General features: G+C 47.1%; 1 protein-coding gene across 1 annotated transcript in view; it reads right to left on the bottom strand.

Annotated features, from left to right (window-relative positions):
• Positions 1-14,566, bottom strand: part of LOC142785203 (uncharacterized) — a 103,500-nt gene that overhangs the window by 65,990 nt on the left and 22,944 nt on the right. The window contains exon 3 of the mRNA XM_075883652.1: positions 5,620-5,885. Coding sequence (XP_075739767.1) covers positions 5,620-5,885 — 266 coding nt within the window. The remainder of the gene's footprint in view (positions 1-5,619; positions 5,886-14,566) is intronic.

The following is a 14,566-nucleotide window of genomic DNA, read 5'->3' as shown; positions in this document are numbered from 1 at the left end:
CCTTTTTATTACGTGGTTTGAGCGGTTTGAAACGCGCGGCACCCTAAGCCGCATCGCCATTGGCTACCGAGTCGTTGTCAGCTGTGTTGGTGGCGGCCATCGGCATTTGGTCCGCCTGCTTTTCTGCGCGTCTACGCATATTTCCGCGATGACAAGCCCGAAAAAGTGCAACGCGAGATCGCAGAAGTTTCGAACGAGGCACAAGTTCAAGGGAAGGTGGCATAAAGCGCCCCGAACGTCGGCGACGAACGAGAACGCGCCTACGTGTGCTAGGCCTGACGGGGGCATCGACGAGTGCGCGAGCGACAGTGGCTGCGATGAAGGGATTGACGCTGCGCTTTCTTTCGTCAGAAGCTCGGCTTCTTCGAAAAAGACGAAAGACAGCGCGATGAGGTTTGTGCAACGACAGTTTCGTGCGACACCCTCTTGCTGACAGCACTTGTGGCAGGTGCGGCATGCCCTGCTTGCGGTATTCAAAAACTTGCCGTTCGGGAGCCGGCAGAAAAGGGCAAGGGACTTTCGTCGCTCCTCGAACTTCATTGCGAAAACAGCGAATGCTCAGCAACTGTTCTTTCGTGCTCCTATACGTCACTGCGTGTTACGGCGGACGGCAGCAGCCGAGTGAGCCAACGGTACAACAGTGGGAGCTCCCGAGATAGTTTTGCTGTAAATGTGAAGGCGGTGGTGGCTGCACGTGCTGTCGGCATTGGGCATGAGCAATTGTCGAGATTTTGCTCCATTATTGGACTCCCAAAGCCAATGCACCACCGAGGATTTTTTTCGATACCAAAGAAGGTGCACACCGCTGCCATGACAGCTGTGAGTGAAAACTTGCGCCGATCCAGAGAGTTGACGAAAGAAGTAGCAGGCGAAACTGATGTGGCTGTTATGTTCGACGGCACTTCGCAGAAGAGGGGCCACAAAAGCCACAACGGGATTGGCACAGTTATCTCCTTAGATACTGGCCTCTGCTTAGACTTCGAGGTCATATCAAATTACTGCCTGAAATGCAGTAGGCACAAGGATATGGGCCCAGACGAGGAAGTGTGGCAGGCGATTCCATGGCCCAGTCTGTGAAAAAAATGCAGACTGTTCCTCCCATGCCATGGAAACGGAGGCTGCAATGCGCATTTGGCAGAGAACATTGACTTATGACACTCCACTGAATTTCATGACATTCCTGAGTGACAGTGACAGCAAAGCATATAGTGCAGTTGCAGAGTCAAAAGTCTATGGTGCTGTCAATATAGAAAAAGAAGACTGCACTAATCATGTGGCCAAGAGACTTGGCACCGGCTACGGAAGCTGCATGTGCCATTACCACGAGGGCAGAAAATGAAAGAGCCAGCCATTCAGAAGCTCCAAACATACTATCAGATTGCCATTAACAAGCAACAGGGGGAGTGTACGGGATATGTACACTACAGTATGGGCTTCGTACTTCCACTCATGCTCTACTGACAATGCTGGCAGCCACAAGTTTTGCCCTGCAGAAACAGAATCGTGGTGCAAACATCAACGCGCTGAAGCACTTGGTGAACCTGCACCACGTCACACACCTCTCCTGACAAAAGCACAGGGATTGGCTGTTTTGCCCATTTATAAGCGGCAACGGATGAGAAGCTCCTTGCTCGATGCATCAAAGGGAAAACCCAGAACGCATCGGAATCCCTGAACAGCAAAATTTGGCTACTTTGCCCCCAAGACTAAGTTTGTCTCCCGAACGGTTGTCGAGACTGCCGCAGCTATGGCAATCCTGTGGTTCAACAAGGGTCATGCTACTTTCGAGCACATCCTGGAAGAGCTCAACATACTGCCATCTAGAGATCTAGTTACTTTCAGTGATTCCCGCGATGCGAGGCGCATCAAGAGATTGTCCGAGCGTCTGACAGCAGAAGCAAGGGCCCACTGTCGTCGTGGAGTGAAAAGGGCACGGCTAGAAGAAAGTGCTCGCAAGGACCGTGAGGGCACAACCTATGCTGCAGGAGAGTTCTAGTAACTTGCAGTGCTTTTAAAAGTTCTGTTGAACATTATGGCCAAAGATTATGCATTTCTAACAACTCTGTGATAAAAAAAAAAAGGTTTCAAACTTTCAAATGCGTTTTTCTCCTTTTGCAGTTTTGCGTGATCTGTGCTTCTTATACACGCTACTTCGTATCTTTAGAATTGACCTATCTCTATGAAATTTTGCACATAGCATGATGAAGGCCCATAGAGTGCAAGTATCCATTCAGATTGTCAGTGCTGCTTGATTATGTTTTTAAAAAAATACGTAACATTAAAAGCCCTTTGCAACTAGAGCCATAAATTTTTCTGTATTATTATTGTATTTTACCTTTTTACACACAAAATTAATATAGTTTTTTGCACTCTACAGTTCCAAAGGATCATAGTCAGCTATATCTGCATGCTTTATCTCAAATTTTTATAGGTCACAATTGTTGCATAACAATGGCCATAATTTTGCAGTATCTGACCTGCAGAAAGAAAACCAAGCAATCTACATGAAAATAAATGACATATTTGCAAAGAGGAGAAAAAACTATTAGCATACCAATTTGTGTTAAATTCAGACTCGTATTAAAGAAAATCGTTTTGAGTAGCATCTACCCTCAACACCAAGAAATGTACCTTTGCTAGCGAGACAATCAAGGTTCTCTGCCACCTTGTCAGCAAAGGAATTCGGCCCGACCCCGAGAAGCTTGCCGCTGTCCTCGATTTTCCTCGTCCACTACGTCAAAAGGACCTGCGCAGCTTTCTTGGGTTATCTTCTTACTTCCAGCGCTTCATACGTGGTTTCGCGGAACTTGCGCCTCCGCTCCATCAACTCCTCGCAACGAACGTCCCCTTCGTTTGGTCCGAAGACTGCGAAAGTGCTTTCACGGCATTGAAGCAAGCCCTCACGTCGGATCCGGTACTGTGCCATTTCGATTCCACCGCACCCACCATCTTTCACACCGACGCAAGTGGTCATGGTCTTGGTGCGGTACTCTTGCAGCGTGACAAAAACTCACGCGAACGCGTCGTTGCTTATGCAAGTAGTGCTCTTACCGCTCCAGAAAAGAACTACACTATCACCGAGCAGGAGTGCCTTACTGTTGTTTGGGCAGTGCAAATATTCCGACCATATCTTCACGGCCGGCATTTTACCGCCGTGACCGACCATAATGCCCTATGCTGGTTTTCATCGCTGAAAAACTTATAGGGTCGCCTTGGTCGCTTCGCTTGCAGGAGTATGATTTCGATGTCGCCTACAGATCTGGGAAGAAGCATCAAGATGCTGATGCTCTATCGCGCTGTCTTTTGCCCAGCGGAAGCAATTCACCATCGATACTCCAAAACGACAGCACCTCTCCAATCGCAGCGCTAAGTTCATCACCTGCCACCCTATCCGTCCTTGTTTCACAACAACGTGTCGACCCATACTGCCACACCATTGTTGACCGCTTGCCCGGCTCTACTACTCTTCCAAACGCCAGACTCCGTCGACAACTTGAACAATTTAAGCTCGTCGGTGATGCTTTATGTCGCTACATTTACCACATCGATGGCAACAAGTGGGTACCCGTCATCCCACGTTCTCTGCAACGTGAAGTTCTGGAAGCTGTCATGATGATCCAACCGCTGCTCATCTAGGCTTCCACAAGACTTACGACAAAATTCGAAGTCGTTGTTTTTGGCCTGGCCTCTCTTGAGCCGTCGCTAAGCACGTCGCCTCCTGTGTCCATTGCCAACGGCGAAAACGACCGACAACTGCTCCGGCTGGCTTAATGCAACCTCTTCCTTGTCCCGCCTCACCTTTTCTAGTCATTGGAATCGACTTGTATGGCCCTCTTCCTATATCATCCAATGGGAATTGCTGGATTGTCACGGCAGTCGACCACCTTACCCGCTACGCAGAAACAGCTTCTATACCATCTGGAACTGCCACTGAGATCGCCGATTTCTTTCTTCGCCACATCTTTTTGCATCATGGAGCTCCACGCATTCTCCTCAGTGATCGTGGCAAAGTCTTCCCATCTTCCATTGTCGAGCAAGTTTTGCGTGCCTCGAACACTGTTCACAAGACCACTTATAGCTACCACCCGCAGACCAACGGATTGACTGAACGGTTTCATCGGACCCTATCGGACATGATCGCCATGTACATTCACCCCAACCACACGAACTGGGATGCAATTCTACCCTTCGTGACATTCGCCTATAATACGGCTGCTCAACGCACTACCGGCTTTTCTCGGTTTTTTTCTCGTCCATGGTCACTCGCCAAGTTTCGCTCTGGATGTCTCTTTCCTTTCGGCCCCTGCCCCCTCCACGGCTCCTTTCTCTGAAGAATTCCTATCTCGTCTCGCACACTGCCGTCACCAGGCCCGTGTTAACACCGGCCTCTCTCAAGACACTCGAAAATCTCGCTACGACTCGTCTCGCCGTGTTGCGAGTTTTTCCCCTGGTGACGAAGTTCTTCTATGGACTCCACTACGCGTCCCCGGCCTATGCGACAAATTCATCAGGCGCTTCATTGGGCCATACACGGTGGTCGAACAGACATCTCCTGTCAATTACCGCGTTTCTCCTCTTAGCGCCAGTCCTGATCATCGTTGCCGAAGAACAGAGATAGTGCTCGTATCTCGTTAAAAGCCTTATGCGCGATGCATTTCATAATACTGTCAAGCGACCAGGCAGCCGCTTTCACCGCGCGGGGGAATTAGTGTGAGCGCGACAAGCGAATGACTCTTTATTCTCTTTGTAATCATCATCACCTGTACATCTTTATCTAAAAATATCATCACCAGCATGATTTAGCTCGAGCCTGGCCGAATAAACCGGTTCCTCAGAATATTACTAAGTATTACGAAATTGGAATGCGACGATTGTTCAGCTGTGAAGGAACTAACTTTCACTTAGAAACAGGCCGTATTTCAGCTTGTTCGAGCTGCAATAAAGCCTGCAGCTGACAATATGCAGCTCGAATCAAGCTTATTGTCTGCTTTGCTGCTAGGAGGTGTGCTCCATGTCGGCGAGTTACAAGTTGGCCGACAGCCTGCAACACTGCGCTGGAACCACCAGCTACTGGTTCCATCAGCTGCTGGTTCTATCAGCTGCTGGTTTCAACACCTGCTGGAACCACCAGCTACTGGTTCCATCAGCTGCTGGTTTCAACACCCGCTGCAACCACCAGCTACTGGTTCCATCACCTGCTGGTTCCATTACCTCCTGGGAATGTGCCAATAGACCAGCACTGCTGGAAGCAATAGCCTATCAGCAGGAAAGTTTCACCTGGGTCCTGATGGTATGTGAAGCTCTGCAGGTGGTAACTGTCCAGAAGCTTCAACCAACCATTACAGCAGAAATATTTGCATCACCGTACGAGACGCTTGCTGCGATTTCTAACCAAAATACAGCTGCTTGCACTAGTTCTGAAAAAGCTTGACAAGTTTTTAGAGCACAAAATTGGATGACATCAGAGCAAAAGCTCATTTATTTAAATTCAAAACGTGCTTCAGTGTTCCTCAAAAGCGAGCAGCCATTCTGATTACTTGCAGTGCAAAACATTTCAGCCGGTCATCGCTAGGAACATGGTTGACCAGAACGAATGTTATACGAAAGATGTCCTCTCACCATGAGGCGGTCCCTGGCTGCGACGCTGGCCAGGACTGGCTGCCTCGGGATCCTCGGCGGGCTTGGCCTGCTCGAAGGGGCTCTCCAGGCGCCTCCTCTTGCCACTGCTGCTCTCCCTGGCCTCAAGCTTTCGCTTCTCAGCCAGGTGCTGCCCCTGCAAGAGCTGCCGGGCATGGCTTCGCAGGAAATAGCGAGGCAGCTCGCTTCCTGCATCAGCCTGGCCCACCGCTGGAGCCTTGGCGGCTCGAGCGTTCACAGGGGCAGCGCTGTGGGAAATGAATGTGCACATTTTTCTTTTTCTGCTTAACTCCGCTTGAGCAAGTGAAACTGCAATGGCAGAATTTTGCTCTTTATAAACAGGCTCTCTCTCTTGCACTGGGTTTACTTAGCGATAAAAGATAACAAGTTTAAGGTCCGACCCAGGTAAATGACCAGCTTTAGAAAAGTACAGACGTAACATTTTCTGGAAGGAGCAAGTTTAGCAAAATTATGCTACCATGGCTACCATGGTAGTAAAGTTCCTACCACACAGACTAAAACAGCATCCACATAAAAATGCCGAATGTTTTTAGATTTGAAAACAAGGATTGCGTCAGCTGCCCACTGCTGATGCAGAGTGCAAATGACTTCATTGCGGTGGCAGTCCTCTTGTGAGAACCGATCTACTTAAATGGGAGGCTACCCGGGATACCTAACTTCTACGAGCTAAGCTCCCTAAGGCGTGGGTCTGTCCATTCCTTGTATGTACCTGACCGCCTATAGTTCCACCTTTGCAAACTGCCCACTACTTCGTACTTGCGAAGATCCCACAACACCCCATCACCAATCGACCACTTCATCAACCATGAAGCCGTTATAATGAAGGCGGAACAAAAGCGACATATAGCTACCACTTACAAATATTAAAATTTTCTGTATAAACATATACAGTGTTTGTCACGTCTTTTATGATGTAGTGGGCGATATTGGCGGATGGTTCATGGTTTAGCGAAGAAACCCTCCAGTACTTCACCCCACTCATCATTCACTCCTTGGATATGCGGCGATTTTTTTATTTGCTAAGATATCTTTATAAAGCTTTTGGGGTATGTTCATACATTACCACTAAAGAAAGTACACATTTTCATAAAATTCTGTTCATCGGTTGTAGAGTTACTGAAGTCTAGCCCAATGGCTCACAAGTGTGCCTGATAAAGAGCCGGCACAAATCCCTTAATGTAACAGCTTGCAAACTGGGCTATATTCACAATGATGGGGCTACTTTCACAAAAATGGGCAAGTTTTGTGCTTTTTTACAATAAAACGTGACTGCAGATGCACTGCCATGGTCATATATAAGAACACAGCAATGTGCAACTTTAATATTGCTAACATCACACTGTGGTCCCAAACTCTAACAGCAATGTGCAACTTTATATTGCTAACATCACACTGTGGTCCCAAACTCTAGACTCTAAAACACTGACACAAGCAGCGAAATCAGTAAAGTCTATGTTGCACAAAAAATTACGACGACTGTGGCTCGCCGTATACCCGAGCTCTGATTGCAAAAAAAAAAAGACTGAAAAGCTTTCTATCAGTGTTCCTCGGCAATTAAGCCAACACTGAAGAGACTCCTTGCAGCAGGAATTCTGTCGTGGAGAGCATGCCACTCATCATTGCTGATGACTAATGCGCATGCCTCAAACCCAACAACACCTCGCCCCCACTATACATGAAAAAAGCTTTTATGTGGACAGGGCCACACACAACCTCGTGCCCACGAGTTGCCATTGATGGATTCATTAAGAGCGTCCTGTTGTGCTTTCCTAATTTGTATCTGCCAGCCCTATGATCACCTTTCCATTCAATCAGTGGGAATCCCAAAATGTGCTTACGGTGAGAAAGACTGTCTTGGCACTGACTGGGCGGGTGGAGTTGCCTGTAGGGTGAACAGGTTCACGACACTACCCTGAATAGCAAGCCATCTGGAAGAGCCTGGCCTTCCAGATGATGCGCTCGCGCCAGGCGAGGCATTCCTGTGCATGCATGATGGGCTGCAGAAGGCCAATTGGGTGACAGCACGGTCAAAGCAACCTTTCTAAATAAAAACACTGCAAACTATGAGAGCACTAAGTGCACTGTTTTTTATGCTGCACAAACCAACACATACCGTACCATTTCCAATTATTAACAATACGGAATGGCGATAAAGTGGTCAAAAAGTCAGCACAGGCTATAAGTTGCTATAAGTGGCTGGCCAGTACAGAAAGGGCTCATTTCTTTCTGCAACTACATTCCTTCCATGCCAATAGCATAAATGCCATAATGCAAGCCATCACACAGGATGAACATGCCTCTCAAGAACTCACGGTCAGGACAAGCTGGCAGGCAGCCTTACGATTCTTCCTCCAGAACGAACTCCCACCAAATGTACTGGTTTAGATCACTACTTATGGATACCATAATCTCGCTACATTAGTAGGGCAACTGCCAGACCCACGTTGAGGCTTCAGTACCTTAATGTTCACATACTTCCCAGGGTTGGCCTGTAATGCTCGAGTTTTTTTTGCCAATCGGACAGGCGAGTCATTCATTTCAGGGAGGCTTGCAAGAGATGAGCTGGTCTGTTTTCACGACATCCCCAATCATCATAAACTAGAGTGGAGGGCTTACTTCCCCCCTGCACAAGTAAGTCAACCAAGGCACAAGAATGCATCGGAAGAAAACTGCCAGATGCAATTTTTCCAGCCCATATGTGCTGAGCAACATATCACCGGAAGATAATAAGCCAAATGCAAACGGTGCCACGGCCGGATACTATGCGTGATTGTTTCCCCGGGCAGTGGAAAGTTGTTGACCAGCTCAGATCCAGTCAGACATGGGTCGTGGAATGGGCAACACAGGTTGCCATGAACAACATGGAATCATCTGCACCTGCCTTCTAATGAAAATTTTCCTTCGAGCCTTACTTACACCAGCAGACCACTACGACACTAAAAGCAGGTGTTGTGGTACAAGTATAGCTTTGAACCACTTTCCTATAATCGAGCCACCCATGCGCGCGAAGCCGCTCGTGGTCGCCTTCTGGCCTCCCAAGAAAACCAACAGCGTTAATAAGATCAAGGACATCCCTATGTGCACTTTTTGCCCGGTTCGTTGGTTCTGCTCTGGTCTCCGACCGGGCAGGTTGGCCTGTAAAACTGCCGACTCAGTACACAGGACCATACAAAGAGCTTCGTGAGGCGACTCCCGTCACTCATGAAATCGCTCCTGCTGCCTCGTCGTTTTCATCCACCCCTCGAAACAGCGAAATCATACATGTCACACATCTGAAGCAGTACCACTCTCCCACTGACGTCCAGATGCGCCGGTACGGCGCCTTTACCGACGGTAGTTCTGCAAGTAGGCTGCCACTGTGCAAATTGTCAATGCACGTATGCATCCGACGAATGAAGGTCGCTTGCTGCTCGAGCGACGAGCCAGACTGGCCAGTGCTGCAACCACTCTTGCAAATATATTTTGCAAATAACGTGGGCATTTACAACACACTTCTTCATTACCTTTACATAACCATCATCACATGGTGTTCCTCATCTTCATCGTTGGTGCATATAACCCTTGAGTCTGTTCTGTGCCTCGAGGTGACAGTTTTTGGTCACGTCTACCAGGCCTAAAAAGGCGTGTAAAGGACTACATCTCAAGTGGTGGAGGTTACTCCTCGATTCCCTGTCCCTGCTCACCCACTTTACTTCTTGGAGCTTCACTCAAGTCGTCGTTTGGGCTACGTGTCCACCAGCACACCACAGGACGAACCCTCAGGTGCTTCTCCCTTTAACCCTCCGGCTACGACTGCCACAGCCACTCACTCTTGGATCGTCAGTGGACCCCCTTGCGAGCCCCTTCTGTTTTCTGAACTCTGAAATGAGAACACGGACTGGCTACACCAATATGACATAGTGAATGCAGCGAACTGTTGGGTCGATCCACACAATCTCCGCCACATCTCCTTTTATCTTACTGGCATGACGAAGACTTGGTTTTTTAATTACCAGATCGACTTTCCCGACTGGGACGTCTTCAAAGAACATCTGCGACAAGACTTTGCTAGTCCAGCAGTTCAAGCCAGCCTGGCAAAGAGAACTCTTGATGGTCGCAAACAACTACGCGAGTCTTATACCGCATATATCGAGGATGTTCTCTCTCTTTGTCAACGCGTCAACACCTTCATGACCGAGACAAAGTGCACCATCTGCTCAAAGGCATAGGTTCTGTTGCCTTCAATGCTTTGGTCGCAAAAGACCCAACTATTGTTGCTTGATTGATGTTTTATTTTATTTATTACATACTGCCAATACCTTTAGGAATTATTGCAGGAAGGACACAAACTATAAACAAATAAGGAAAAAAGACAAAGGAAAAAAACACTGCGAAATAACATAACTGTTTTTTCTTTTTTTTTCCTTTTTTTGTGCTGAATGGCAAAGTTGAGATAAACAGGAAAATTCACATTAGCTAAACATTTATACACAACTGTGAAATCTGTTTAGTGCTGACACATTATATCAATATACTTGCGATTATACAATCATAGTTACACATTAGTAGGTAAGCTTTACAAAAAATACGAAAAAAAATATACATTCTATGCACAAGTAGTGGAATGTGGGTAGCAGTATACCAATAGTAGTATACATCGCTAAGGAAAAACGCGAAATATTTGTAGTTTTATGTTTGTGCATCATGTAAATAATTTTCAAGTAGTGATAAAAAGGTAGTTAGTGAGGTGGTATTGGTAATAGTAGAAGGTAAGTCGTTCACTGTCGTATGGCTAGCGGAAAGAAAGTATTTAAAGCAATTTGTATGAAAGCGATATTCATTTAGGGTGTATGAGTGCTTTAGTAGAGTTATTCTTGTGTCAGAAATGGAGATATACCGTATTTACTCACATAATCCTCGCACTCGCATAATTCTCGCACCCCCCACATCGCCCTAGAAAGGTTGTCAGCCAATCTCAAACCCGAGTCATTGTCGAGGCTGCGCAGATGGCACGCGAACAGGTAGGTGCCTTGTATTAGCAAGCCCTCCGTGGCTTTGAAGGAACGCAGCTTCCTCGAAGGTTTCGGTGCGGGCAGGTAGTTATATTATCTTTACCTTTCTGTTTCGTTTTCTTCTAGATTTTTCCTTGCCGTTTTTCAGTGCTTTTGTTTTTGTGTTTGTTTTTTTTCTTACTCATGTTCTGCTCTTTGTGCCATTAGGTTTTTATCACATGGTTACTGTCTGCTCTATATATTTTCGTGCTCTGTGCAATAAACTCAGTTGGAAGTCAGCGCTTGTGTCTTTCGTGTCCTTGTCTTTGTGTCGTCGTTTTGTTCTCGCGCTATAACTATCGTCATTGATGGTAAACTTTATTTCTTCAGAAGGAAACTGCGGACGATTCTGTTAAATAGCCATCAGCCCAATACTGACGTCCTACGCTTACCTTTTGAGGGCTCCTGTTGAGCACCGACCGCTACCGCTACGCCCGCAACGCCCACAAGCTTCGCGTATAGTATTCTAATTCTCGACTATTTGCTTCCACTTTTCGTCTCAAATAAATCTTGCCTTGTGTTGAACCTCTGCTTTTATTGGTAAGTTCTAATTAGTACTTTGTAAAGCTTGCTGTAAATTGCTGGTGTGAGAATCCCGATTTGCGGCCACTTCGTTTTGTTTTTTTTTCGCTCTCTTTGTTTTCGTGGAAAGTTTTCCCCGCTTAATTCTCGCACCCCCCAACTTTGCATCAGGTTTCTGGCAAAAAAAGTGCGAGGATTATGCGAGTAAATACGGTACTTAGAACTATCAACATTTAACTTGTTATGAATTAATTGATGAAGTTTCAATCGGGCGAGCATAGCGCTGTTTTCAATTGCGAGTAATCCAGCCGATTTGATTAAAGCACTTGGAGAGTATGAGAGTTGATATTTATTGAAGATTAACCTTATTGCTTTTCTATGCACTCCCTCTATAATGGTGATTAATTTGTTAGTCGATGAACGTTATGCTGGGGTAGCATATTCTAATATTGATCTAACGAGTGTATTACAAGGTAGTAATTTAGTCTCACGGGGCGCTTGACGAAGGCGTCGCTTAAGAAAAAAGAGCCGCCCAAGTGCTGTTCAAGTGATGTTGTTCACATGGCAATCCCATCTAAGGTCAGACGTTATTGTTAGTTCAAGGTAATTGTGCTGCGCGACTACTGTTACCGGGTCATCGTTTATGGCATAAGAAAACTCATGTACGTGCCGTTTTCTTGTTATTCGCAAAAGAACCGTTTTTTTAACATTAAGGCTCATTTGCCAGTTAGCACACCATGCGAAAACCGACAGTGCACTATTCAATGCTACATGGTCAACTGGAGAAGTAATTTCTTTGTAGAGTATACAGTCGTCAGCAAAAAGACTTTTGTTGACTGGGATGTCCGTGGGTAAGTCATTGATAAAAATGAGAAATAGTGCAGGAGCCGAAACGCCACCCTGAGGAACACCAGAGGTGACATGATAAGTTTAGAACTGGTGTGGTTAATTTGTACAAATTGCGTCCGGTTGGATAGGTTGTTCTTTAACCATCCACTATGTGGGGTTTAACGTCCCAAAATTACCATATGATTATGAGAGATGCCGTAGTGGAGGGCTCCGAAAATTTCTACCACCTGGGGCTTTTTAACGTGCACCCAAATCTGAGCACACGGGCATACAACACTTCCACCTCCATCGAAAATGCGGCCGCCGCAGCCGGGATTCGAACCCGCGACCTGCAGGTCAGCAGCCGAGTACCTTAGCCACTATACCACCGCGGCGGGGCAACTACTGTTGCTGACAGTGTGGCTATGTGCCAGCGCCTAGATGAGCTCGAATCCGCACGGCTGCAGCTGGACAACTCTCCTGCAGCCATCCCTGACAACCCTGCTGCCAACCCCTCGTTACAAGCTACGATACGCGCAATGATATGAGAAAAACTGCAGTCGCTCGGTTTTTCAGCACGTCAGCTTCCTTCAGACACCCCTAGTACAAATTTACGGGGCGTCGTTAGGGAGGAGTTGGTGGCTATGACTGGTAATGCGTCCACAGACCCTCACGCCTCCAAAGACCCACTAACGTAAGCGCAAGTCGCCGCACTTACTCCAGCCTTCGTTCCATCGATGCCAACGACAACACACCAGCCTACCCGACGTCCCTGGCGCCCAGCACGCCAAACCATCCTTACTATGCACGACCGGCACCAGTACACCTGGCTTCCATAGTTCCCAACCCAATGAACCGACTTGCCCAACAAATCACTCTGCCAAATACCCAATCCTACTATCAGCCATGGCGCCCGACAAGACCTGCCTGCTACTATTGCGGATATCGTGGACACATCGCATGTTTCTGTCGCAAGCGTCAGCGAGACGAGCATTGTGGGTTTGACACTTATGACCGGAATGACTTTGCCACTGCGACCACTTTCCAGCACTGTCCTTACGCTATGCTTCCCGATCGCTCCTGCTCACCATCACCGACTCCTAAAATGGCTCCTCGCTACCGTAGTGCCAGGCATCGCTTGCCGTCTCCTCTTCATCGCCACTTTTACCTGTCTCAAACTAAATTACGCAGCTTCTGGGAAAAAAGCTGCATTTAGCGAAGTTCGAAAGATTCCTCCAGAACATCCTTATAATATAATTATTTGTTTTAGTGGAAGGCATAGAAGTGGAGGCATTAATATACACTGGTGCTAAATTGTTAATCATTCACAGAGATTTGTGTGCACGGCTCTGCAATGTTACTACGCCCTACGATGGACCAATTTCGCTCACTGCGCAAGAAGATGCCATTCAACCTTCTGCTATGTGCACTGTTTGCGTCTACATTGTGTACAATGTGCAATGCTTAGTTTGTGTGCTCAACAGCTAATATTAGGATGGGACTTTCTTTCAACGGCAACCGCGTTCATCTGCTGCCAGCAATGTGTTATCCACATGAACGATACCTCCTATTTGTTTCACGCAGATGACGCCACTTTGTTTTTATGCAGAAGAAGACACTGAGATACCTTCGCACAGTCATCGAATTGTTACACTTCCGTCTGATGTCACCGACAGCGGCGATGTGCTGGTACAACCCTCCGTACACTGCGTCCACTGCGTCACCAGAGGGATAGCTTTCGCATCAGGCCTGGTACGTTTGGACGATACCTTCGCATTCGTTTGCGCATCAAATCTGACGTCTGGAAAAATTCTGCTTCAGAAGGGCTTAACGTTGGCTTGCGTTGCTCCACCAGATCCTGCTGAACGTTTCCCATTCATCTCCACCCTCAAAGCTACCATCAGTTCCAACCTGACCCCTTTGCAGACTCAACAGTTGCTTGCCTAACTGACTAAGCACGAAGCTTCGTTTGACGCCCATTCTCCCTATTGAGACAGACGTGCGTCACCACGCATCGGATTGAGACTGACGGTACGTCCATTGTTCGTCGTCAGCCATATCGCGTATCTGTAGCTGAGTGAAAGGTTACTGAAGAAAACGTTGACATGTTGAGACGGAACGTAATTCGCCCCTCTGCTAGCCCTTAGTCATCACCTGTCGTCTTGGTTTGAAAAAAAGATGGTTCTGTGTGCTTCTGCATTACCGTGTGCTTAACTAGATCACGCGCAAGGATGTATGCCCTATGCCACGTATAGATGATACCTTAGATTCGCTACAGGAAGCTCAATACTTCTCGAGTCTGGATCTACATTCGCGATACATGCAGATACCGATGCATCAGGATGATAAAGAAAAGATGACGTTTTCGACACTAGATGGACACACCCGCAACATCAGAGTGCATGATTGACGCCGTTCTGCATGGCCTGAAGTGGAAGACTTGCATGTGCTATTTGGACGACATCATTGTTCTCTCGTCAACCTTCTCTCAACACTTACACAGTTTAGACGAAGTCCTTATGTGCCTT

This window comes from Rhipicephalus microplus, unplaced genomic scaffold, assembly GCF_043290135.1.
Source record: "Rhipicephalus microplus isolate Deutch F79 unplaced genomic scaffold, USDA_Rmic scaffold_19, whole genome shotgun sequence".
Lineage (NCBI taxonomy): Eukaryota > Metazoa > Arthropoda > Arachnida > Ixodida > Ixodidae > Rhipicephalus > Rhipicephalus microplus.
The sequence above is the reverse complement of the archived record's forward strand: the minus strand, read 5'-3'. Positions and strand labels throughout refer to the sequence as shown.